Source organism: Botryllus schlosseri, chromosome 14 (genome assembly GCF_051294905.1).
Source record: "Botryllus schlosseri isolate E-star chromosome 14, Bs_hap1, whole genome shotgun sequence".
NCBI classification, from domain to species: Eukaryota; Metazoa; Chordata; class Ascidiacea; order Stolidobranchia; family Styelidae; genus Botryllus; species Botryllus schlosseri.
In genome coordinates, this window is record NC_137249.1 from 11,951,438 (window position 1) to 11,976,924 (window position 25,487).

A 25,487-nucleotide genomic window follows, 5' to 3' on the forward strand; every position below is an offset into this window, starting at 1 on the left:
AGTCAATGATATGTCAATCACCCTTATGAACTATGGTACTATTTTCTACACAGAAGAATGGTACATAAACAGATTTAGATTTTGCTATTATTCATTTGTACACGAAAAGGTCCGATGACATATCCTGCTGTGTAATAATATGATAGGGGACGTGCTGGGTGTCTGCAGTTATTGTGATGTCATGCTGATTAAAGACTGCCAATGTGAAATGATTTAATTCAAATATAGGCCTACATAACTGGCTGCAAACAGACTCCAAAGGACGTAGTTGATTTGCACTAATACTAAGACATAAGGATCGAAAAAATGTGTTGAATGCTCAAGATGTTGAAACATGAGAAATGTCCAACTCATCAGCATTCAGTGTCATTGTGTTATTAGGGAGCAGACTCCAGAACAGACTGAACATTTGTGTGAATAGATCTTCAAATTTTGCTTTGTGAAAATACTACACAGTCGTTAAGGTTGCATGTTCATATGTTTGAGAGATGTAGTGGTTGAAATCTCCTGATTTTCTTGCGCTTGTATGGGTGAATATGTTGCTCAAATCGCTAATTGACAGCACAGTCTGCATAAGAGTGGGAAAGTGGAGCTTACGTCTGTTATTTATATACATAATATCTTACCGTAACTTCGTCAACATGAGGTATCTTCTCTGATCCTTGTATTACACCATGTAACAAAAATTTAGTTGACCCGATTTTTTGATATTTCCTATATCATATTCCTTGATAAAACATGTTTCTGGCATTTACTTGCCTCTAGTGTCGTTTAAAAATGTCATTTTAAGCTTTTTAAACCGCCCGCAGGAGTTTTTTCAACCTCCTTCATTGAAATTCTCATTAACTGTGATCTCACATTAATCCATCATTCAATTCATAATAGTTGGTTGTTAGCAACAATCATCTTTTCTGTCTCAGTTATTGACTACAGCAAGCAATCTCAAATTCCTTTTCGTTTTCTTTGTGCATCTAGTGCAGTGGTTCTCAACCTTTTTGGCTTCGCGGACCCCTTGTGACCGTCACGGACCCTCTCGGACCCCCTCAAGTTTTAGCTCAATTTTAGCTCTATTATGGTGCAACCTTAATCTGTCTTGTGCAAATATGAACTTTAGGCTTGTGATTAACAGCAAAATATTGATTTTTCTTGAAGATAACATCATACTATTTATGTAGAAATTGGTGGACTTTTATTATTTCAAAGCTAATTTTGCCCCTGTATTTCTTGAAGTACGTGGTCGTGTCTTTAAATCCCGCGTCTTCGTGGAGGCTAATCCAATATTAACGCATAACGCTTCCGACGATACTGTTGGTGTGATCGCAACATTTATGGCACCAAAATGAAGAAACACATATTTTATGAACATATCACGTCCAGGATCTACCGCAGTGACGGGCAACATACGGACCGCAGGCCGGATTCGGCCCGCGACGGCATTTTGATCGGCCCGCAGAGAGTTTCTACCGTCAAAGTGAAATCTTAATCTAAAAGTAAAGACAATTTTATGCTCCAAAGAATGGATCCAAGTTTTCCAACCAGAGAAAGACTGTCATGAAACGACTTGTTCTGTTCGGGTTTTCATATATATTTACGAGCAAACATTTTCGACCATGAACAATTGAACATTAACAAGACAAGGCTACATACCAATATAACTGGTGATATGAATTTCAGGGTTGGAGCGCAATGCCTTGATGGCAACGAAACACTCCTTGTTCATAAAAAATCAGCCTTGTCGATAGGGCATCCGCAATAAGAATGCGCCAAATCTGATAGCCGAGCTTTAAGAGGTATATCATTGTCCGATTTATGACGAGTGTCAGCCGAAAATATTCGGGTTCATTTCAATAATAATATACTATTCAATTGTATATTAAAGTTCTGTACCTCGAAGAAGCTGTTCCTTGCATCGGGACAAATTATGGAAATACTTCAGAAATTTTTATTTCAAACGTCTGTTCACTAATTTGATGAGACTGACAACTTCAAATCGTGAAGGTTTAGCAGACATTACGAAATCGCCCTGATTGACGTTACTATCTCCATATTTTTATTTTTTCCACAAACCCTAACAAAACGTCTATAACAGCAATATGTTTGTATCAGCAGGTTATTGGAAAATTGGCAACGAAAATGAAGTTTCCACACTACGATAGTCCATGTCAGACGATTAATATGATGATATGAGTCATGAGGTTTCAGCAGTTGTGGTGCGAAACTGCCTCATGCTTTCTCAAATTAAAAAATAAAATAAAAATTAGGTTGTCGACCATTTTGAAAATTTATAGGTCTCGCGGACCCCCTGAAATTGCTTCGCGGACCCCTAGGGGTCCGCGGACCCCCGGTTGAGAACCACTGATCTAGTGAGTATAGTCTCACCATTAATGTAAACATCACAAATTCTGCCTGCTGGCTGATTTTGATATATCTGTTGTCTGTATATCAGTTTGAAACAAGTTGAGCACAAAATGTAGATAGAAGTAAGGTCCTTATACTTATTAACTTAACTTTGGCATGAAGATTGGGGACAAAGATAAAAACTGGGAATTTCATGTAATCTGCGAAACATGTGGGGGAAATATGAATGGATGGCCAAGGGTAAATCGGCATTCATTTGTTATTAAAGAAGCTGAAGGGAAATTCGAAACCCTAATCATGACTGGTATTTCTATATGGGTGACATTCCAAGGTTCAGAATATCTAGAAAATGACTTGACATTGCATATTCTACAATGTCATCTACTATTAAGCACCTGCTCTGTATTGCAGTAAGTTTTTGCTGCCCACACTATCAGGCATAAAAGCTCCAGAACACTCGACAGGGCTTGAAGATACAGAAAATGACTTCAACGACGACTTTAACATCTCCTATATAGGCAATCCTAAGCAGCACATTCGTCACCAACACGTACTTCATGATTTAGTCACTTCATGATTTAGTCATTTAGTCACTAAATTAAATGCGGAAATTCTGACTCCAAGGTTGAAACTAGGGAACGATGTCCTTCGTCGAGAAAAGAGCATGAACGATTTTCATGGTATTTCATAATACCAGCAGATTTCTCAGTCTGTAGACCGAAATCATGATAACAAAACCACTTTGGAAAATTTTTGAAGTGTTTCCATCCTTTTATAACACCATGTAACAAAATTTTGCAAAAGTTTTAGTTGGCTAAATTTTTTTATGTATTGTGCTTTATTATTTCAATCTAATTAAAAAAATACCAAAATGTTTCTCGAAGTGTCCCAAATTTTGAAGAAATTTCAATTTCTCTAATTTTTGATTTTACTCATAATTACTCCGTATTAATCACAATAATTCTTTATTGGAGGTAAGAAAACGCTAATAAAAAGGTTAATATGAAAAAATATAGCTTATTCATGCATCAAGTAACAAATCAACACTTTAAAAATCATCAGAAGTGGTTTCGTTTGCGAGACTTACGTCTGTGAAACAGTGTTTGGATGACTCGAGTCAGACTCGAGTCACTTTGCTGAAATGACTTGACTTGACTTGACTCGACGTATCAAAAATGTGGATTGACTCGTGACTCGGAGCAAAATTCACGAGGCAATTTCAAGTCATCAAGTAATCGGTGTCGATAAAAATCCGTGTATCTTGTATATGGTCGGACTGTTCGCTAAATGCTGTTGTAACCCGCCGTGAGAGCGACCTATCTTTCAGTGTTTGTGCGCTTTAGTGAACCACCATTGTTCTCTCACAAATAAATTGACCACAAACAAAGTGATTGAAACTTACAGATTACGTTGTCGTAAACTCTAGTGCGGTAAAGTGATTTAATAGCAAAATTCCTGTTCTCTGGTCTTTCCTTAACCAAACCTCATGTTTTATTGAAATTGAATTCAAATATAGACTTTGATATAGTGCACAACAGCGTAGGTTTGAATCGTATCATATCAATTTGTAAATGGGTAATCTATTGCATCTTATCAATTCATTTCTCTATTCTCTATTTTGGCTGGTAACTATAAACTGAGGCTGTGCAATTACTTACGTAGTTTAGCAGTTCTACGTACATGTGAGCGGTACAGTGCCTTATTGCGTGTATATTCAACTCATATATTCGCTCATTGGTTCAGAATTAATGACCACTCAATCTGTATTTCGGATAGCTAGCAAAATGCAATGACGTAATCATGCCTCATACTTCAAAAAGGCAACTTGACTTGAATTGTGACTTGACTCGTGACTTGACTTGACTTGACTCGACTTGACTCGAGTCACCTCCAAAAATCGAGTGACTTGACTCGAGTCACTTTCAAAAATCGATTGACTTGACTTGACTCGAGTCAAAATGTGCAATGACTCGAGATGACTCGTGACTCGAAGGTAGTGACTTGATCCCAACACTGCTGTGAAATGAGAAATCTTCTCTTATTATGGACAGAAAATAACACCATGTACCAAAATTTTGCAAAATTATATTCGAGTAAAATTTGTTGTATTGTGTTTTGCTGTTCCAAACCAATCACTAAAATACAAAATTTTTTTGAAGTGTCCCCTAGTCTTTAAAAAATGTCATTTTTTGTGATTTCTCGTTTTACTAAAAATTGCCCTGTAATAATATGCATAATTCCTTATTGGACGTACAAGTCCACTAACAAAACGAAGGAATATGCACAAATAGTGGCTACCATAGATCATAAAAGGATGTAAACACTTCGAAAATTTTCCGAAGTGGCTTTGTTTGCATGATTTGGGTCTATAAACTGAGAAATATGCTGGTATTACGGAATACCATGAAAATCGTTCATGCCCTTTTCTAGACGAAGGACATCGCTCCCTAGTTTCAACCTTGGAGTCGGAATTTCCGCATTTAATTTAGTCACTCCCGACTAAATCATCAAGTTCGTGTTGGCTAGGAACGTGTGGTTTTGGATTTATATCTATGTGGGAGATGTTGAAGTCAACATCGGAGTCCTTTTCTGTATCTTTAAATCCTGTCGAGTCTTCTGGAGCTCTTGTTGCCTGATAGTTTGGGCAGTGAAAACTCGCTGCAATACGGAACAGGTGCTTGAGAGTAGATGGCAGTGACGGATATGCTATGTCAAGTCATTTATTAGTTATACTGAACCTTGGAATGTTGCCGGTCATTTATAAGGTTTCGAAATTTCCTTCAGCTTCTTTAAAAACGAATGACATTGAGTGCCGATCTCCCTTTAGCCATCCATCCCTATTTCATCCGCATGTTTCGCAGATTACATGAAATGCCTAGTTTTTATCTTTGTTCCCAATCTTCATGCCAAAGTAAAGTTGAAAAGTATAAAAACCTTACTTCTATCCATATTTTGTGCTTAACTTGTTTCAAACTGCTATGCAGACCACAGATATATCAAAATCAGCCAGCAGGCAGATTGCATTTGTGAGGTTGACATTAATGATGAGATTATACTCACTAGATCCACAATCAGAACAAAACGAAAAGGAATTTGAGATTGCTTGCTGTATCCAATACTGACTAACTGAGACTGAGAACATGATTGTTGCTAACAACCAACTATTATGAATTGAATGATGGATGCATGTGACGTCACAGTAAATAGGAAATTCAATAAAGGAGCTTGAAAAACATGGCGAGGGCAGTTTAAAAAGCTTAAAATGACATTTTTAAGCGACACTTGGGGAAAATAAATGCCAGAAACATGATTTACCAAGAAATATGGTATAGGAAATATCAAAAAATTGGCTCAACTAAATCTTTGATACATGATGTAATCTATGGTAGCTACTATTTTTGCATATTCCTTGGGCTTGTTAGTGGATTTGTACGTTCAGTAAGTAATTATGCGAATTATTACAGGAGAATTTTGAGTAAAACTAGAAATCACAAAAAGTGACATTTCTCAAAGACTAGGGACACTTCAAAAGAAATTTTTGTATTTTAGTGATTGGTTTGGTATATCACAACACAATACATAAAAATTTTACTCCAATAAAATTTTGTTACATGGTGTAATTTTTGGTCCATAATAAGAAAAGATTTTTTATTTCATGGACACAAGTCACGTAAACAAAACCACTTCTGACGATTTTTAAAGTGTTGATTTACCACTTGATGCATGGGTAAGCGATATTTAATCATATTAGCCTTTTCATTAGCATTTTCTTACCTCCAATTAAGAATTATTGTGATTAATAAGAAGCAATTATGAGTAAAATCAAAATTAGAGAAATTGACAATTCTTCAAAATTTGGGACACCTCAGGAAAAATTTTGGCATTTTGGTAATTAGATTAGAATACTAAAACACAACGCATAAAAATTTTTAGCCAACTAAGTTACTTTGTCGTTTGTACGCGAGCGAAATTAAGTCATTGATTGCTGCACGCGCACTCGGCAATCCTCGCTCATTCATCGTGTCAACAACAGGCCTGAACAATTGCATATATAACAAGCTATGTGCGCAAGATATAATCACGTGCGTGATTGGTCGAATCTCCAACAGGTCTGGTTAGCACGACATAGCCGTTGGCCTGAGCAATCACATATGTAATGGGCCTCGTGCACAAGATGTCATATCGCTGGCCTGAATCATCGTGTCGCCGGCTTCGCAGGCTTTTACTGCTATTTACTATCGTTGAGAGACAATGCCGTCAATTGTGTAATGATTAGCGATGGTTATGTCATGATTGTTCAACAGTGACATCGCAAAACAGAATGACATGGTATACTAAAACCTAACTACCGTATTCATGTATTGCGAATGCAGTGTGCTCACTATACATGGGTACAGGCTTTTTCCCAAAATTTGCATGCCATTTTAAGGGTGCGTATTATACATGGGGGCGTACTATACTTGGAAAATTACGGTACATATAAATTTGAAACCAATTTAAACCCCTCCTTTTTTCAAGCCCATCCTATTTTTATCTGCTGGGTACGCGCCTGCTTAGACCAAACAAAGGTGTATTTTGTTTGACATCAACTGCACACAACTGACAGACACCCCCATACTGTGTCACCTACACAAGTCTTGTCTTCATAGCAAATCAATATAACTCAGCCGATCTCTGTATTGTATTCTTGCGACCCACCAGCCTCGATACCAAGCTGGAAACATAGAAGCTGCATACAGCCTCTCTACTGGAAAGCAGTGGCTGTACAAATTTTTGGCAGCTTTGTTCTAGTCAGTTATATATAAACTGGGCAGTACACGAACACTGTACACATTTTTGAATGATGAAAAAGTTTCCCCCAGTTGGTATTTATTGCTCGGGAGCCTGTAACTCTTGGTAGTATGTTTTCACTATTTGAAGCTCAATGTTGAATTTCGAATAGTGATAAATTTGAATTTAAATGTAGGAATTTATTAGGAGCAGTAGCAACAAATTACAGAGCAACTATTTTTTCAGCCCCGTTGGTGGAGAACACCGTTCATCTATTCGAGATATGTTGAGCAAGGAAACGCTCAGTTTCCTCTGCAGACTGCGTTCCGTCCCGGGGATCTTGTTACAGTAAAGGGGAGAATTTTCACACAGATATTTGGCAGCAATAATCAAACAAATGCTAATGGGAAAAGGGTATCAATCAGAAGGCAAGTCTAGCCATCACTAGCTTTGGGAGTATCATGGTGATTTTATTCAGAGTTGGATTGATTATAAGTAGGGCGATTTTATTTGACATGTCAAAATGAGTCAAAATTTTGTCAAAATTGTAGCGTTAGGTCAAAAAATTATCAAAATTGTAGCGTTAGGTGAAAAAACTGTCAAAATTGTTTACAATGTCAAAATTTTTTGCTACCTGCATTTTGTTTGTATTGTAGATACAATCATTTGACTTTTTGCATCTTGTAGCCTATTTTATATGCCTAACCATTATAGACGGCCCATTATCTGCTCATTGTGAATCATAAACGGCCAATTGAAGCAAATATTTGGCAACCGCAATATCCTAACTGAAGCAACACTGCGAGGGCATCGGTTCGTATATCAAGAAGAGCATGATGAAAAATTTTGATGTAGACAACATTGTCAGAATGAAGCAACACGGTGTGTCAATGTTGCCAGCCAACAACCGCTGTTGTTTGACGTTCTTTCTCCATTCTTGGCAAGCTAATTGATACTTAGTAAGGACAGACACTTTCTATCTGAGAATGTTGGAAAGTATCTTTCGTTATAGTACAACAAATTTTAAATATTCTTCATAGGTCTGGATTTTGCTAAAATGAAGTTTTTTCATGTAACAATTTGTCAGGTTTCAAGTCAAAAATGTTCTTTCAGGCCAAACTTCTCTGTAAGGACAGACAGTTCCAACCAGAAATGATAAGTAGTACAATTCTAATATGTTGGAAAATACCTAATTTAAATACATTGGGTCAAAATTTGTTCAAAATTGGGTTTTCAAGGTCAAAAAGATCAAAAATTTTGGTGCAATTAAAGAAATCGTACCACGCAAATTTGTTGAAAATAATTTGAATTGAAGTGATTATCCTCAATTTAATGCTAGTGCATTGTTTTGCCGTTGCAATATTGTTCAGAACAATGCCGATTCTCAACATTGATGGGGTGGGGATTCAACACCCTGCCCCGGGAAAACGTTTTATGTATTAGAATTTTAGCAACCAGTACAATGATAGTTTTCGGTTAGTTCCGACTTTACATTGCGAAGGTACAGTCGCTATATTGATACTATATCACATAAAATTAGTTGCTCACACAATCATTGTAATCAACTCTTCTCTTTTAATATATCAGGTGACGTATATGATGTAAGAAAATTTTTAAATCCTTCCAGGTTCTGCACAACTATGTTGACGCTCACCCACAGTCTCTATTAATTTTTTTTCAGCTGTGTCGTACATGCATGAATGTCACCGATGCGAAAATGCTTAGAAGCTGGTTGGTACTTTGATAAATGTGCATCGTAAAAAGTTATATTACATCCTAGCAGGCGCGTAGCCAGGGGGGGTTCGGGGGTCGAAACCCCCTCCTTTAGAAACGCGAAACCCCCTCCTTTAACGCGAAACCTTGCTCTTTTTAAATGACCGCTCTGACGCTAATACTCGGTTGCAATTCAATAAGTCGTATTATCAGTATTGTGCGCGGCAAATTAACGAAAGGCGCGGCCAATTAACGAAAGGCGTGTTGCTAATTAGCCAGATTCGTGCGTGCGCACTGCACAATGTATCGCGACACGATCTCCCGCTGAGATGATTGGCGAAATCGGGTCATTCATTGTCGCGCGTTCGGCAATCACTGCTAGCCAGATTTACTGCGTCTCCGACAAGCCTAATTCCGCTGGCTTGAATAATCAGATCTGCAATAGGCCCTGTGCGAACGGTATCGTCACTGGCCTTGACAATCACATCTGCATTGGCTTGGTGTGCACGATATCTTTGCTGGCCTACACAATCGCATCTGCAATAGGCCTAGTACTGAAGATATCGCTAGCGAGCCTAACTACCACTCGTCTTGGGCCTACCATGCTTTGGCTCCTATTTCTCGATGGCTTAGATAAAATGCTATTAAGTATAAGCTGATTAGCGATTGTGATTAAAGAGTGACATCTCGTAACTGAATGACATCGAATGTCCGCAATCATGTTCGACGCGTGCGTACATGCGTAATTGATTTCCACTAGTCTTCTGTTATAGTCCAGTAGGCTTGAGTTATAAGAGGTAAGGTTTGAATCACCTGAAATCGGCGTCATTATAGCACATATTCCATAAAAACTCGTACATTTTTACTTGCGCAAATCGTCGCCGAGGCTACGTAAGACGCAAGACGCATTGATGAGCGGGCGTATCCGCGTATTTAATTGTTGGACGCTTTGATAAGGGCGCGAATTCAATTGTTCAGCGCGTTGACAAGCGCTCGTATTCAAATGTTCGACTCGTGCGTATTTCATTGTTCACGACAGATCAGGGAGTCGCTAATTAACAGCACTTCCGGACTCGTCGACAAGCTTATCATACGCCAATAATCGCCAACACGGGGATGTTGTATAATCGTTATTTACGCATCGCATGTACTTAACCCTAATGAATCGATGCTACGTTACTAAATTCGGAAAAAATCGAAACCCCCCCCTTTTATTTCAACCCCCCCCCCCCCTTATTTTTCGGCTGGCTACGCGCCTGCATCCTAGTATGCAGCACGGCCTCACTATTCTAACGGAACCTACTAAAACTCAACCAACTAGGGAAAAACAGTGAAATATTACGTCAGTAAGGTCGATTGCAGCTCTCCATCACAGTTGACATTACGCAATCATGTACCTCTGCTCAAGCATATACCGCAACGGACTGATTTCGCCAGGAACCTATCTTGTAATGTTAATGGGTGTGGCAGTTTCCAATCATTGTATATATATATTTAAAAATATATCATTGACGGGCACTGACAAATATATCAGTTTCAAAAGCAAAAAGTTGTATTTTCTGTCCGTAGGGTGTATATTGGAGGACAAACCTGTGATTTACTCAAAATGCCTGATGTCTTTTATGGGCTGAGCTTAACATCGGGAGATGATGGAGTACTGTCTTGCAAGCCTAGAACAACCTATATTGGTAAAGTCAACCTATTTTAAATGCTCAATGGTATGAATTCTACCACCGTGCACATTTCTCAGGACCACACAACTTCAGTTTAATACTAACCGAAGACTTTGGCAGAGCACATATTTCCCCTTCTTTAATGAAGACCAATGGTAAAGACAAAGTGTATAATTTCCAGAGTTATGCAGGTATAGTAAAATGCTTATGTGTTCGTTTATTTGTATTTTTTCACTGCATATTAGTTGAATATTTCAAACTTTGTTAAATCCATAGAATGGTTGTTCCAACATGAAATTCTAGAACAGTGGTTCCTAACGTGGGCGATATCGCCCCCAGGGGCCGATTTGGCGGCGTAGGGGGGCGAAAATGACAAAGGGGGTGATAGGGGGTCGAAAATGGACAAAGGGGGCGATAGGGGGGCGATGACGCGTTAAAACGGCTATATTGGAGTAAAGTCGGAGAAATGACCTTTTATTTTTTTTAGTCAAGCTACTGAAATTTAGTTGCTAAAGTGTAAAATTCGACAACGAGCCGGAAAGTTGACCTTTTTTTTTAGTCAACCCGCCGATGATTACAGATTGTATACCGAATTTTCTGTTCATAAAATCTGGGGGGCGATGATCGGCATTAAGCTTGAAAAGGGGGCGATGAGTCGAAAAAGGTTGGGAACCACTGTTCTAGCATGATCAAGTAATGAAGAAATGCATAGTGTACATACCAATTGACATGAATTATCATATATATGGTATCATATTGTACTAATCGCTGCATTATACAATATCAAATTTAGCTCAAGACCCATGAAAATGATCTGAAGGCATCTAAAGATATTTTCTATTAACTGTCCATGCAGCATATGACAAATTTTAAGTATTAATATCCAATTGTGACGCTTTTCAGATCATGTGCAAGCACTTGCAATTAGGTAGCCTATATATTTTATCCCAATCGCTGTGATATCAAATACAAATCATGGTCATAAATATAAAGTCTTGCTGATCCAGATAAATGAATAAATAATAATAATTAACGCATTCTCTGTATATTGAAAATATGGCTGCTGCTCTGCGCAAGGTAATGCAGACTGCAGAGTCGCCTCCAATATTATGAAAAGTCTGGATCCTCCAATCCTATTATACAAGTTACTTTCGACAACCTCTAAGATGCCATCCTGGCTCCGTTCTAAATTCGATTGGAAGTTGATTGCTTTTACTGCGACAGTCTTAATTGTCAAGCAAATCTCACTATATGTTGGTTTGTCCAGAAATCTCGAGTATATCGCCCAGTGTCGGTAGCTTGGAAGGGGGAACTAGGCTGATGATAAAAGGAAGCAATTTTGACGATACTGCCGAACCAATTCGAATCGCTATCGGAAGAGTGCCTTGCGATGTACTGCCTGGATCGCTCACTTCCACAAGCGTGGAATGCATTGCCAGGACGCCGCCAGCTAAGGCAGATTTTTATCCAGGTTTCTTTCAGTATTCATACGGTTTGGTGCCTGCAAGGTTAATGTTGCGTTATAATTATGATGAAATTTTGTGGAATCTGGAGTCAAAGTGACTGTTTTTAATCTTTTGCATCTGGAGTACACCCGCACGGAAATTTGAGCCACTGATCAGTTCTGGATAGAAATAATGTTATGAAGGCTTCAGGTTCTCGAGGAGTGAAAGTCCAGATGTGGAATGAACACATAAGAGATAGCGACAGTGTAATGGAGTTGAATGTATCTCACTCCTCCTACAGCGGAGAGATCATTTCTGACTCTACCACATGGAGGTGGAATGACACCGTGGACTACTTTGCTGCAAAATACACAGGTGAAGTTCGTGAATAGTTAGCCCTTTCTTTTGGCTGGATTTAGTAGCAGCTCAGTTCTTTATTTGCTGATATTGGTCGCTCACAATACCTTTCCGTATCAAGTTCTCATGCAGCGTTGTAACCAAGTCAATTTCACTTTTATAGTTTTGACTCGATTCAAGTCAAGTCATTATCAATTGACCACCGAGTCAAGTCCCAGTCCCAAGTCAGTGAGCAGAGGGTAGAGTCAGAGTCATGGTATTATGACTCGAATCCAAGTCATTGCTTTGACAGCTCAGTTTCCAGTTTAAGTCTTGTTGAACCCACTTTTAATAACTCTGTTTGGTGATATCCAATCATTCGCATATATAATATACTAATTTTCCTCACTATTAATAGCTTCTGGGGGCATTTTCAAGTACCAGTACTAATATACGAAATACCAATAGTTCGGATACTTTACTATTCTTCGAAATTACAACAAAATGTCGGTCTTGGCTGTCCGAGTCTCGAGCCATATGACTTGGTCCGAGTCATGCTCAATGACTTGAGTCCAAGTAGAGTCAATACACCGATTGACTTGAGTTTAGTTATTTCCATATTTTAAGAAAATCGCGACTCTAGTCATAACAACCCTGTTTTCGTGGCAGTTCATTGTTCATTTCAAATTTAATATTTTCATCATTTTGAAATATTATAACGTTGATCGCAAGTTTATGACAGACGGTAATGCACAGACATGGAAATGTCAAAAGACTGGAAGTATATCCTCTGTATGGGCCATGTGTTTTGGGCAACGAAATACAGCCTTGTCCACAATAATATCCTATGATGTATTGGTGTAGTTGATGACCTGTATAATTGTTATTACACTCATTTCCTACATGAAAATTGAAAAATCTAGTACCGAGAAATGCCAAACTGCTATTGCAGATAAGGGGTATTCTTTTATGTAGTATAACTAAATCTTCAATTTCACAAAGTATATTTCCTTTTAAGAAGAAAATGTTATTTGATGTAAGCATTTTATCGCAGGTGTATTTGTGGCGCCTAAAACTGACCAGTACAGGTTTATGATTGCTGGTGACGACCGGACATCTCTGTTTGTGAACTGCGATGGAAGTAATAAAAACCTGGTGAGCCCCCGTTCTTTATAGTATATGGCATGGTGTTCGTGAGAACCTTGTTGAACTAAGTACTTGATTTCGCCACATACTGCCTTTCCTGTCTTGTATTATTGTACAACTGCCAGATCGAAAATTCGCAACAATCACATTAATATACTATTCAAGTAAAGCTATCATTTTACAGATTCATCGTTTCAGTTGATTTATATGTTAAATCAACTAAATAAACTAATATTCTGAAATATATGACATGAACAAACTAATTGTTTTTGTTATTCTCCCTCCACTTCACATATGCCCGATTCCTGTGACGCTGCGAGATGTTACTTGGGACTAAGTTGGAAGTGATAGTATTTCACTCTATTGTAGCATCCTCGAGTATGGCATTGTCCACGTTCAAGTCAAAATTTTTGTAATTCCTTATTGAATATATACTGTTTGTGTTTGAGATTGGTGGATGAAGTTTCTGAGACATTGACTTCACATTTAACTCATGGTAAAATATGCCTCTTTACTCTAATTGTTGTGCCATCGTTCCCTATTGCTCAGGCAGTATGCATCTCTCATTTCAACGTGTCTATAATCGCTTTTGCTATCTATTTGTATCGGTGTATTGCTATCTTACAGTGTTTTTATTGATGGAAATATACAACTGAAGGGACTAAAATTCACATCTCAAAGATATGACACTAATGTTGTAAAGTAGGCTACCTCGCATCTCCCAAAATGTTGTATATGTTAATCATACGAGAGAACTGTGTACCAAAGGTATTCCAAATGCCTACCCCCTGTTTATCAAATTTGTTTCAAACATTTGTTGCCTCGTACGTCTTGTACCAACTCTAAGTCTGATAACGTTATAGTGTTGAGAATGTTCATATAGCCTATGTGTCAACAGTGAAATCAAGTTTGACGCGCCTGGTCTAAGAGATTTTCTTTCATTTTATTGGCTTCTTGTGATTAAAATTTTTACCTTGGCAGGCAAAAGCTGCCTACGGAGGCCGAGCAATATCAGGTTTTATTGATTTCTCACAGAAATCAAATTGGTTTGCACTGCAAGACGGTGAGTATTTGCAAATATGGGAACTTTACGTTAAAATTCTTAGCATAGCTAGCATTGCCAACCACTTTATAAATACATAATTTGCTATTTCTACTGACTACTACTATATTTCTCTTGTGCCATTGAATAAATTTGCCATTTTTCATGCTTTTCAGGGCAAGAATGCTATTTCGAGTCCACCATGAGTGAATATTGGGGTGCAGCTTACATGCATGTAGCTGTGCATAGAGCATCAACAACCCTAACTGCAAGCCAATCAGTCGATGCTAAAAACGAGATACAGTACATTGATTTTCATGCTGTATATGAGGATGAAACTCAGGTGGTTTATTCAACTTTAGACGACATCACTTGTGTTAAAATTTGTGATGATTGCTAATTGACAGTTACCTAAATGTGGTCATCAAAGTCATTGGTCCTATAGAGTAGGAAACATTATTCTAAAATTTAAAGGGGCACTGCGCTCTAAAAATGATGTGATCTCAAATTGAAGGTAAAAACGAACAAAAATTTTTGGCCGCAGCCATTTCCTTCAGAACGCCACCGTAATGGAGCTGCAATTTATTAAAATTTCTACAAGACCAGCTGCCGCGGCTGCTTAACCCGTTACATGGCACGATATCTTCACCGTCGCACTTGCTCGACGCGATTAGGCAGTCACGTAGAGAACGAATTTTAGATAGTTGTCAGCCGATGTTATGAAGGAAATGTGTCTAAGTTTCGTTCTCTGTGTGACTCCCTTATCGCGTCGAGCAAGTGCGACGATGAAGACATCGTGCCATGTAACGGGTTAAGCAGCCGCGGCAGCTGGTCTTGTAGAAATTTCAATAAATTGCAGCTCCATTACGGTGGCGTTCTGAAGGAAATGGCTGCGGCCAAAAATTTTTGTTCGTTTTTACCTTCAATTTGAGACCACATCATTTTTAGAGCGCAGTGCCCCTTTAAGTACTGGTCATGGATTCTTAGACTGGCCAAAACTAGGGGAATTGGGGAACAGATTTGAAATGAACTTTGCTTGGGACATGTGGTAGACTTTCATTTGTCAAGTCCTTTCCTTGCACCCAAAGTTACATGGTTTATTAATATTGCACTTACCAGTTCAAAATAACAAAAGATTGTGAAAATGTGAAAAGATTAGGAATCAACATAATGTGGTGAAGTCTTTCAATAAAGAAACATTGACTCCAGTAGTCAAGTTATATTCATAGAAACAAAATTTTTCTTGGGTAAGCTCTGGCACTGAGTGTTGCTACAAGACTCTATTTTGTACAATGGATATGAATTGTAAAAATATGCAATCAAAGGGTAAACAACGGTAATAGAACAAGCAAACTAGACACGACGAAGCAATTCACAGCGTAATCAGACAGTAGGTCGATTTTGCCGAGCCATACACATCTTACACTGCACACATGCCATCACATTTTCCTATTCATGTCATATCTGAAAATCTTACTTCTGCACCACACAAGGGATGACTCAACCATCTTTTTGATATACAGGTTCTTAATTTCACCGGGTGGTCGAGCCAAGTTGGAAATTCCGAAATTCAAGAAATCGTTGTCGAGCACACATGTATAGATTCAGGGTCTTGTCAATACGTCGGGTTTCGACTTGCCTACGAGGGAATCTTCACTCAGTTTATTCAGGCAGATGTATGTAATGCAAGCTATGTAATATGATAATCGAGAAATTAGCTTACAGACAGACTGATTTTTATTTAATTAAAAAATAGATACATTGTTAGCACACACTGACCGAATACTTGACAGGCATCACAATCGGTAGTCAAAAATGCTTTAGAGGATATCTCAGAACTGGAAGACGAAGGAGTAGTGGTCACTGCGGTGAAGGCAGCAAGAAAGATGACATACACTATTGAGTTCAAAGAGAAGAGAGGCAGGTTATTTCTGATATTCGAGTTAAGCGAAGTTTTGACAAAAGTCCATTTCAGGAGATTATTCCGCTCTTTCGTATAGCAAATATCCCAGTGATGTGCAGGATTTGTCTGTATTAATACAGGAAGTGAGCAAGGGCGTTTCGGAACAGAAGACGTTCAAGCTGAGGCTTGGTGGAAGGTCAGAAGAAATTTTCTTATGTTATTTACGCAATCCACTTCTGCATATATCTGCTAGTAAACTACAGATGAGAAACAATGGATACGCTTGACTTTACAACGCCAAAGGCCTGCGGCCCACGGCAGACGATTAGTTAACACATGTATTGTAAGGCCCTAAACCTAAATTGGCGTCCAACGATTCCAAAGGAATAAATATTGCCTACCGAGTAATTGCGATAAGCAGCATTTTAGATAGCAAGGATTTGTGAGTTTTTTGATATAGATACTCGAACAGTCGGAAATATGCTGAATCGACCAATAAATCATTTAATAGCTAGTAAATCAAGCGAAAAAATCGAAGTATATAGCCTATAACTACAACCAATTTCATGGTCATCCAAAAATGATTGCGAAATGCCTTTCAAATAAGTCTGATAGTAGTTCAATAATCTCAACCACATTCATTCAGTTAAGTCTGGAATGGTTAACTCATTTATAAGTGACTTTATGACTTCTCAGCGAAGATTGTTGGTTTGATTTTGAGTATCATCTTGGGAATTGAATACGATCAAACGCAAGTTGATATTGCAATCATAGTTAGGACTGTGGATTTGGGCAAGCACTGATGTAAAAAGATTAGCCGATGAGTCCAAGTGAAAAGAGTCCTATTTCTTTATATTGATTCAGTTCCTCCTACAATTCATGCTTATTGTATTTTTGTACTGCGTCCCTTGGAATTAATAGACTTCCAATCTGTTTATGGATCTATACAGGTCAACACCTCCTATTTCTGAAACTTTCAATGAAGGCCAACTTCGTGATGCGCTCGACGCTACAAGAAATGCACACTGTCCAGACTTTATACTTCCAGACCGCCGCAAAAGTACAGTTGTGACAACAATGGATTATGAAACAGCATATGGCGCTCAATATGGTCATCGAAAACTGGCAAGTCGTGTTATTAGATCCTTCCACTGTGTACTGTCAGTTAAAAACCTTGTGTTCTACCGGAGGTGCAACCAAGACAAGTTTCCATTGGCTTGTCAATAGTTTTTTCCTGCGCATGGCATTTGGAAATTGAAACCGCACTTTGAGAAGCCCTGGCTCATAATTGCGATTGGTTTTAAAAACCAGCTTGGTTACAGCTTGGGACTTCCTTTCAGGATGTTGAGCCATTTTGTGGCAGATATTCTAGTATGAACAACGAGTACATATACTACAGTGGGTTGACATCGGATAATGAAGACTCGAAGCATTCAGCATTCAACGCTGCTACCAACAAATGGGTTTGTGGTTCATATTTTTAGTATGAAGTAATGGAATATTTGCTGATTTTCAATGCTATTTGGAAAGTCTATGCGATACCAATTATTTTACGGGTTACAATGGATTAATGCTGTATAATTTTGTTTTAGTGAAAGTAGTGACTTCACAGCCTGGCCAAAACTGTACAAATTGAAAGTACTCATATACAGGGTTGCAATGACTTGAGTCATGACTCGACTCGAGTCGCGATTTTTTGGTGAATCAACTTGTACCCGAGTCATTGCGCATGACTCAGACCAAGTCATATGACTCGAGACTGGGTCTACCAAGACAGGCATTTCATTGTAATTTCGAAGAATAGTAAAGCTATTACGCTATTATTTTTTCGTCTATCAGTAGCCTATTGGTACTTTAAAATGCAAACAGAAACTGTTAAAAGTGAGGAAAATTAGTATATTGTGAACGCGAAGGATTCGATATCACCGAGCAGAGTTGTAAAAAGGGGGTTTCACATGACATTAACTCGGAACTGAACGGTCAACACAATGACTTGGATTCGGACTCGAGTCAAAACACTATGACTCGGACTCGACACTCTACTCCGTGACTTGGAGTGGGACTTGACTCGGTAATTGAAAATGACTCGATTTGACTCGAGTCAAAACTATAGAAGTGAGATTGACTTCTGACTCGGAACCTTGTGACTTGGTTACAACCCTGCTTGTATGATTACAGCTTTACTGTGACAGTGAGATGGTGTCATTGCTGGTTATCTGATATGGAAATGTTATTTATGAAAGCTCTAAACTACTTTCTATTTGAACAATTGGAAGTATGTAGAGAAGGTGTGGGTGATTTGCTGACAACTACTTGGATAGAAGTACTTAGTTACGTAACGATGTGATCGCGTATGAAGATATACAGCAGTGGTTCTTAACCTTGCTCCCAGCGCCCCCCAGGGGGCGCTGGTGATTTTGAAGGGGGGCGGAAACGCTCAGGGGGCGATATGGGGGGCGCTGGGCTCAGGGGGGCGGTAAGGGGGGCGCTGGAGAAAATGGCTTCGCAGTAGATGATGTGGTGATAGGACATATCTTTAATGAGTATTCAGAGCAAATTAACACCGAAAACTTCGTTACATATAGCCTTCAAAATACATATAGGTTTAATTGTCCATGGGCGCCTAAATGACTGACACCGAATGTTCCTGTCTTGGCAATCTGAACCCCAGAAGACGAATTCCATCTGGCAGGGAAAAGTTATATGTCAACGAAGAAATACCAATCGGAAATGGTGTGCGTCTTTTAGTTTAGTATGATTGGGCGACAGTGATATTACTGCTGGGCGATATCCCTGTTGAGCGATTCTATATTTTTTGATATTGCAGACAGGGGGTCACGAAATAACATCATGCAACGAAGTCATACCAACGGGTTCGCCCGCCCGAATATGTTTAATTATTAGTATCGGGCCCTACAGTATCCAAGAAACCTCACAATGTTCGCTTTAGGTTTTGATGAGTCTGTGCACACTCAACAACTCACTGCGCTGACCCTTGGTCAACAGTGCGCAACGACTAAAAAAGGTAAAACTCCGGATTTGTTGTGCGCAACGTAGATTTTCAGTGCGCAGAGACCGTGTCAGCACTGCGCACGTGCGCAGCTTAGAAGGAACATTGCACTTCACTCAGCTCTACCGGTAAATGTGTATACGTGAGCAGAGAGAGGATAAAAATTGATCTCAATTTACATGCAATTCCCGATGATATTGACCAATTCAATCATTAATTAGTGAAATTTTTCGCACTTCGCGCGACTAGGCGAGAATAGCTGCCTCAGCAAATGGACACCCAATGTAGATACCTAATAGGCTATCAGCAAATAGCGGAAAGCCTAATGGGGGTCTGGGAGGGAAGTCCCTCGGAAGTCTGGTTTATCACCCGATGGGGGCCCAGGACCAACGTTTTTTGTTTGGGTGGGGGGGGGGACTGACGAAGTGCTGTTACGGCCCTGGTAACGAATAATTGTAGCTGTGGGCACGCCCAAATATGTTTAATTATTAATTATGTGCCCTTTATTTTACTATACAACAGCTCACTCAGTGCTACTGGTAAATCTGATTGCGTGGGCTGAGAGGATAAAAAGTTTATAGCGACTTATATATGTAATTACCACCTATTAATTCATGTATTATGGAAAATTTTGGTACCTAGGGCGACCATTCCACACAAACTTTGCCGACCATCAAAATCACGATATGGGGTTCGTGGGGGCGAAGCCCTCAGAAGTTCGGTTTATCACGCTATGGGTGCGCAAGGCAATCATTTTTAGGGAGGTTGACGAAGTACTGTTACGGCCCTCCCTCTTACTCATTGTCTTTATTACATTCCTTACAATATGAAGTTGGGGGGGGCGCTTGAGCACGATAATTTTTGAAAGGGGGCGCTGGAAGAAAAAAGGTTAAGAACCACTGATATACAGTATTTCTTATAATAAGAGTTATGAAGTTGCTCAGATTTGATCTTCGAGCAGGTACTATTTGATTTAGATTTTCAAATTATAAATGGGTCAGATTTTTCAAGTACTGATGTAAATAGTACTTAAAATCAGTATATGTAACAAGTGCCGTTTCGAAGGTATGGCATTGTTTGTCTCGTAATAAGATTCTTCATCTTCATGACTTAGTATGGCACTAATTTTTTTACTCGATTCGGCCACTGATTTCAAATAGTGATACATTCAGTAATTGATGTGAGAATTTTTATCCTTACAACAATTCAGCTGTGTCTAGCCCATCGTGGCTTATGGAGTGACAATTTGCATCTTTCCGGGACATTCAAATCTGATTCTTATACATATTCTGCGACATACTCTTTCAAAAATCCCCTTCAAACTCACGAAACGGAATGGAGGTATTCCTGCATTGATTTAATGGCGGTGAGTTCCCTGAGGTATATAGCATCACACTTTGTTGAGATCTTTTCGTCATTCAGATTATCCGCGAACGTAGCGGTTTCAACGGCGTGTATGATGTTACCATAACTGTGATTCGACTCTTGAGAAGTGATAGAAGTCAAGCGAATTATATTGATGCAGTCACTATCGGAAGTGCAAAAGTCACCGATGATGTTGAAGGTATAAAGTTATGGCTCATTGCGATTATATATTGAGTAATCCCAAGTTGTACTTTCAAAGGTATACTTGGATCACGGACGCCACCTGCCTTAGCAAACGGTCATCCCATTGAGAGTGTATCTGTGACGAAAGCCAATGATTTGTACACTGTTAGAATTGATACCTATCATTGTGGGGATCAGCTTCCCTTGATCACGGTATATTGCTGAATGCTTACATTGCTCGGTTAAAATGATGACATTGTACCCTATACTGTTCCATCAGTTGTTATATCGGTGCGGCATATGTTTATGTTTGATTCAGCTTTGTGTAACATTGTTTGATATATCACTATCAGAAACGGAGCAGAATGTATCCTGAATCGTTTGATCTGGAAGATACCTGTTGCCATTTACTCTTACAAAACTAGTCTTCAATATTCCAAAACGATATGGATGTTTGAAGACAGTATGTCGCAGATAGTGATATTGGATACCTAAATCTCAGCTATATTGGCTTTAAACGTTGTATTTACGGTTTTGTAAGTAAGTTATGCTGCTGCACCAGGCAATTACAATCATTTTCATCCTCTACTTCCCAAGGCCGTTCCTCCTACATCCTTTGGTGTTGAGTATGGTAATTCATATGTTATAGATGCCATATTGAAATATTCTCACTCCGATGTTTATGTAGTTCAAATTTGGTTGATTTCCTTGCGGTTATTCATTATTTCGAGTCACTCTCATCACTTTCTTAACTTTATCCAGATGCTTGGTGTGGATGGTTTCAAGTCAGAGCGAACTGTAGCTGGCACCAAACCAATGTCAGGCTACTTTGACATCACGGTGAATTTGCATGACGAGGAATACAATGTGACAGGTTTGTATTGGTACTGAACTAAATCTGATGTTCTAATAATTGTCGTAATGGACAACACCAAGAGAATAGTTCGTTTCTCTCTTGAAGTATAAGCTTTTATCATTTGAATGACTACATTCCAATGTCTTAATGATATATACAATATAACATACAGGTACTTCAATAATCCCAATCCCGTTATTCAAATCTGAAACCTTGCTCATTGCTCAGCTTTGATCTGCTTATATATATAAACATATTGTGTTTTAAATCATGTTGATTGATTCTTGGTATTATTTTCCATATTTACTAAGTAATTGTATTGATAGATTATATTATAATTTCGTAACCTATTTTTCTATTGTGAGGGGCTGTAGTTGACCTAATGATGGTGATTCACTTGACTGCAGTTATGTAATCATTTTTTTTCATCGCATTTCTTCATACTAGCAGTTGATACGATAACTAAATATACTTGTTTTACCAATTGATTAATTGCTGTAAACTCCTGATACTACAATGTATTACATAGTAAAATGTACTTAACGTGACGTACAGATATTCCTGTTAACACATCAAGTGAAAATTTCGTAAATCGATTGCAATCCGAGTTGCCGGGATTCGGAGAGGCCAAAGTGACAGTACACGGAGGATGCCACGCGAAAGATTATAGAATTGAATGGCTGTCTAATGCCGGAGACAAGCCCGAGATACAAGTATGTTGGGAATCTATCTACTAATTGCGAACGATGCATTATAACATTTATGTGAAACGTTAGAAAGGGTTAGAAAGCTGGAAAAAAATTATTCAATCCACAATGAATACATAACAGTTTATCATGTGTGCAGGTACATATGCATGATGTTGTGGGTGCGTCCGATATAACAGCTAAAGTGCACACAAGACAAAATGGCGGCATACTTCACAACCCGATATCTGGAGATATGTTGCGACTGGCGTATGATCGACCGCAGGTAACCTGCACTGAATACATGTTAATTATTTTCAGTGTGTTGATGTAGCTTTTCTTTTTAGGTTGAAGTTTTTGTCAATGGATATCCTTCGAAATGTGTCGGATCATGTGATTTTATTACTGCAGAAAAAGCGACACCGATTATTTCCAAGATTTCTCCTGATTCAGGTGACATACATTTCATACCATTGTATGGTAATACATTTATTCTTCATGTGCAATATTCGCCTTTCTTGGAACGGCTTGAGTATTGAGTTGGTTGACTTGTGGGAAAAGAGCTTAATTCGAGCATTAAAGTTCATTGCCTTGAGTGCTTTTTTCACTTTGGACAAACATGAAACCTTATATGAACTGAACAATGTTAAGAAGAGGACTAGATTTTATCAATGACTTGAAATATTGTTTGCTATTCAGGCTCTTTTCATGCTCAAACAAGTGTAACAATCACCGGAACCAATCTTGGAATTGTCGGATCGACAAATACTACAGTTAAAATTGGAGACTGCGATTGTTCCGTCACAAGAAACTCAAACACAAGCATAATTTGTGATGTATATTGTGCTCCACCTAAGTCGCCTGTCCTTGCATGTAAAGTTTTGAAATCTCGGCAGATTATGTCGGGTACTCTCGGGACTTACAACCTGACGGTAAATGTGGGTGGAAAAGGTCTAGCAAGAAGAGAGTCACAGTCAGCATCGTTGTTGTTCACCATCGACGGTTCAATAGATTCGATTAGTCCAAATTTTGGCTTCAGAACAGGTTTTGAATGATGTTGTGCTGTGTTGATATTTTTGCTCATTAGGTTTTTTGTTTGACAGGAGGTACAATTGTAAGGATTTCGGGATATGGATTTTCTGGAAACACAGTTTTCAATTTTGGATCCTCGCCTTGTAGAGTTATCAGTGTGACCTCTACTACTGTTGTATGCTCAACTCCCGAACACAAAAATGAGAGTGTGGTGACAGGTAAATCATCTTGGTACAGTTCTGTTTTGCGTTGATAGCATTCATGACTATTTGTGGCACAGAATTCAAATGGCAATGCACTATAAGACGCAAAATTAATAACTTCTTATCGCTATGTGTGTGCTCATTAATATCATGTGTTTACTTGTATGTTTTTCATGCATACTATGCAGGCCTCAGATAATGATCTTGACTGCTTCAAGCGGCTGTCATGTGTACATGTATTAATAGGAAGTGCTATTTCTTCACAGTCAGTGTCTATGATGACGAGATAAGTCTGGGGACTGCATCGTTCAGCTACATTGCAGCACAGGCCAATGTGACCTCCATCACACCTACTGTATCTACACTTGCTGGTAAGATAGCAGGGATGAGGACTGACCTTGGCTTGAAATAAATGCTTGTGATATTTCTCAGGTGGGCACAATCTCACAATAGACGGCACAAACTTTACGGGAGTTGGCATTGCTGTCAATGTCGGCAGCAAGCAATGTGAGATATTGGAGTCTTCCGATGACAGAATTGTATGCAGACTGCCGTCTGCCCCGGCCGGAAAGTATGATGTGAGGGTCATATTTGATGGAAAGGGCTATGCGGACAGGTGAATAGAAATAATCCTTTTTTAGTTGAATCATACAAAGCCTAATTTAGTTCATAAATTCGGATTCATTGTGAAAAAAGTTTGTGTCATCGCAATTTGCTTCCAGTCTTGACCCAGATTTATTAGTTTGCAAATTAGCTTTTTGCCTAATATTCTCCAAGACGTGGAAACAAAGACTGTCATTCACTCAATGCCTTCACCAGCTGACACATTTCATGGGTTACTGTCAGCTATAATACACAAATTCAGAATAAAACTTTGTTAACAACAATTGCGATCACCAATTATGTCGTCACACAAAATAAAATTTTGAATTCACAAATACGAGGGACAAATGAAATAGACACAAGGGCATGAGCAATTTTCAAAGGATAAACGAATTCCTTTTGAAGACTCTAGACTAGGTTGACATTGTGGACTCAAAAAAAATGACGGAACTAGATTGCAACCCTTAGTCAAAATAGGGAACATATCCTCTCAGTAATTAGCAGCACATATCAGATGTTCAAGCAAATATCTACCATTTGTATAGAAATGAGCCACGACTGCATTTGAAGGCTCGCTGATTATTCTGGTGCCAATTGGGTATGTAAGACATGATGGATGGTAGAACATGCTGTTTTATGCGATCTTGAACTACTTATATAACCGTTAATAAACAAGATTCACTTATAATTAAACTTCTAACCTACTTATTTAAAAAAATTTGGTTCACAAAGTATCTTGCATCATGCAAAGGTGTTTCTCTAACATTGAAAAGCTACTAAATTCCTATCATCATCATGCATTGCTTCAATCACACAGCGTAAAGTCAATTGACTACATTTTGCAAGTGGATGGTGTATCCCCTCTGACCGGGTCACGGAATGGGGGAAATGAAATCACAGTTACGGGTTCGGGATTTGTAGAAGGCAATACCTTGGTATGTATGCTTCTGATTTGTGGTATAACTGGCAGGTTTGATTGCACTTGGCGTTGATCCTGGATAAAGTAGGCTGTGGCGTTACCCTTTTAAAAGTGTTGTAAGATTTCACTCGAGCAGCCATGGTATCTCAATGGGATGAATCCCGGTTTGCATGTGAAACCAGTGCTGGGTAAAGCCTGGGTGAAAGGGCTGCACTGATCTGCAGTGGCAACCTACAATCGGTAG

At 38.8% G+C, this 25,487-nt stretch overlaps 1 protein-coding gene and 1 long non-coding RNA gene across 4 annotated transcripts in view; one reads left to right on the top strand and one right to left on the bottom strand.

The window, feature by feature from the left end:
• LOC145456237 (fibrocystin-L-like) overlaps positions 1–25,487 on the top strand; it is a 73,395-nt gene that overhangs the window by 11,803 nt on the left and 36,105 nt on the right. For all 3 annotated transcript variants that reach the window (XM_080334315.1, XM_080334317.1, XM_080334316.1), the window contains 26 exons: positions 7,375–7,556; positions 10,411–10,529; positions 10,592–10,705; positions 11,782–11,985; positions 12,170–12,334; positions 13,350–13,450; positions 14,423–14,504; positions 14,660–14,826; positions 16,007–16,159; positions 16,277–16,403; positions 16,459–16,582; positions 17,337–17,511; positions 17,727–17,849; positions 20,607–20,762; positions 20,819–20,960; positions 21,021–21,157; positions 21,707–21,818; positions 22,356–22,513; positions 22,647–22,772; positions 22,834–22,939; positions 23,186–23,322; positions 23,383–23,530; positions 23,590–23,736; positions 23,988–24,092; positions 24,154–24,337; positions 25,142–25,259. In XM_080334315.1, coding sequence (XP_080190441.1) covers positions 7,375–7,556; positions 10,411–10,529; positions 10,592–10,705; positions 11,782–11,985; positions 12,170–12,334; positions 13,350–13,450; positions 14,423–14,504; positions 14,660–14,826; positions 16,007–16,159; positions 16,277–16,403; positions 16,459–16,582; positions 17,337–17,511; positions 17,727–17,849; positions 20,607–20,762; positions 20,819–20,960; positions 21,021–21,157; positions 21,707–21,818; positions 22,356–22,513; positions 22,647–22,772; positions 22,834–22,939; positions 23,186–23,322; positions 23,383–23,530; positions 23,590–23,736; positions 23,988–24,092; positions 24,154–24,337; positions 25,142–25,259 — 3,612 coding nt within the window. The remainder of the gene's footprint in view (positions 1–7,374; positions 7,557–10,410; positions 10,530–10,591; positions 10,706–11,781; positions 11,986–12,169; positions 12,335–13,349; positions 13,451–14,422; positions 14,505–14,659; positions 14,827–16,006; positions 16,160–16,276; positions 16,404–16,458; positions 16,583–17,336; positions 17,512–17,726; positions 17,850–20,606; positions 20,763–20,818; positions 20,961–21,020; positions 21,158–21,706; positions 21,819–22,355; positions 22,514–22,646; positions 22,773–22,833; positions 22,940–23,185; positions 23,323–23,382; positions 23,531–23,589; positions 23,737–23,987; positions 24,093–24,153; positions 24,338–25,141; positions 25,260–25,487) is intronic.
• Positions 1–25,487, bottom strand: part of LOC145456239 (uncharacterized) — a 33,434-nt gene that overhangs the window by 3,561 nt on the left and 4,386 nt on the right. The window lies entirely within an intron of this gene.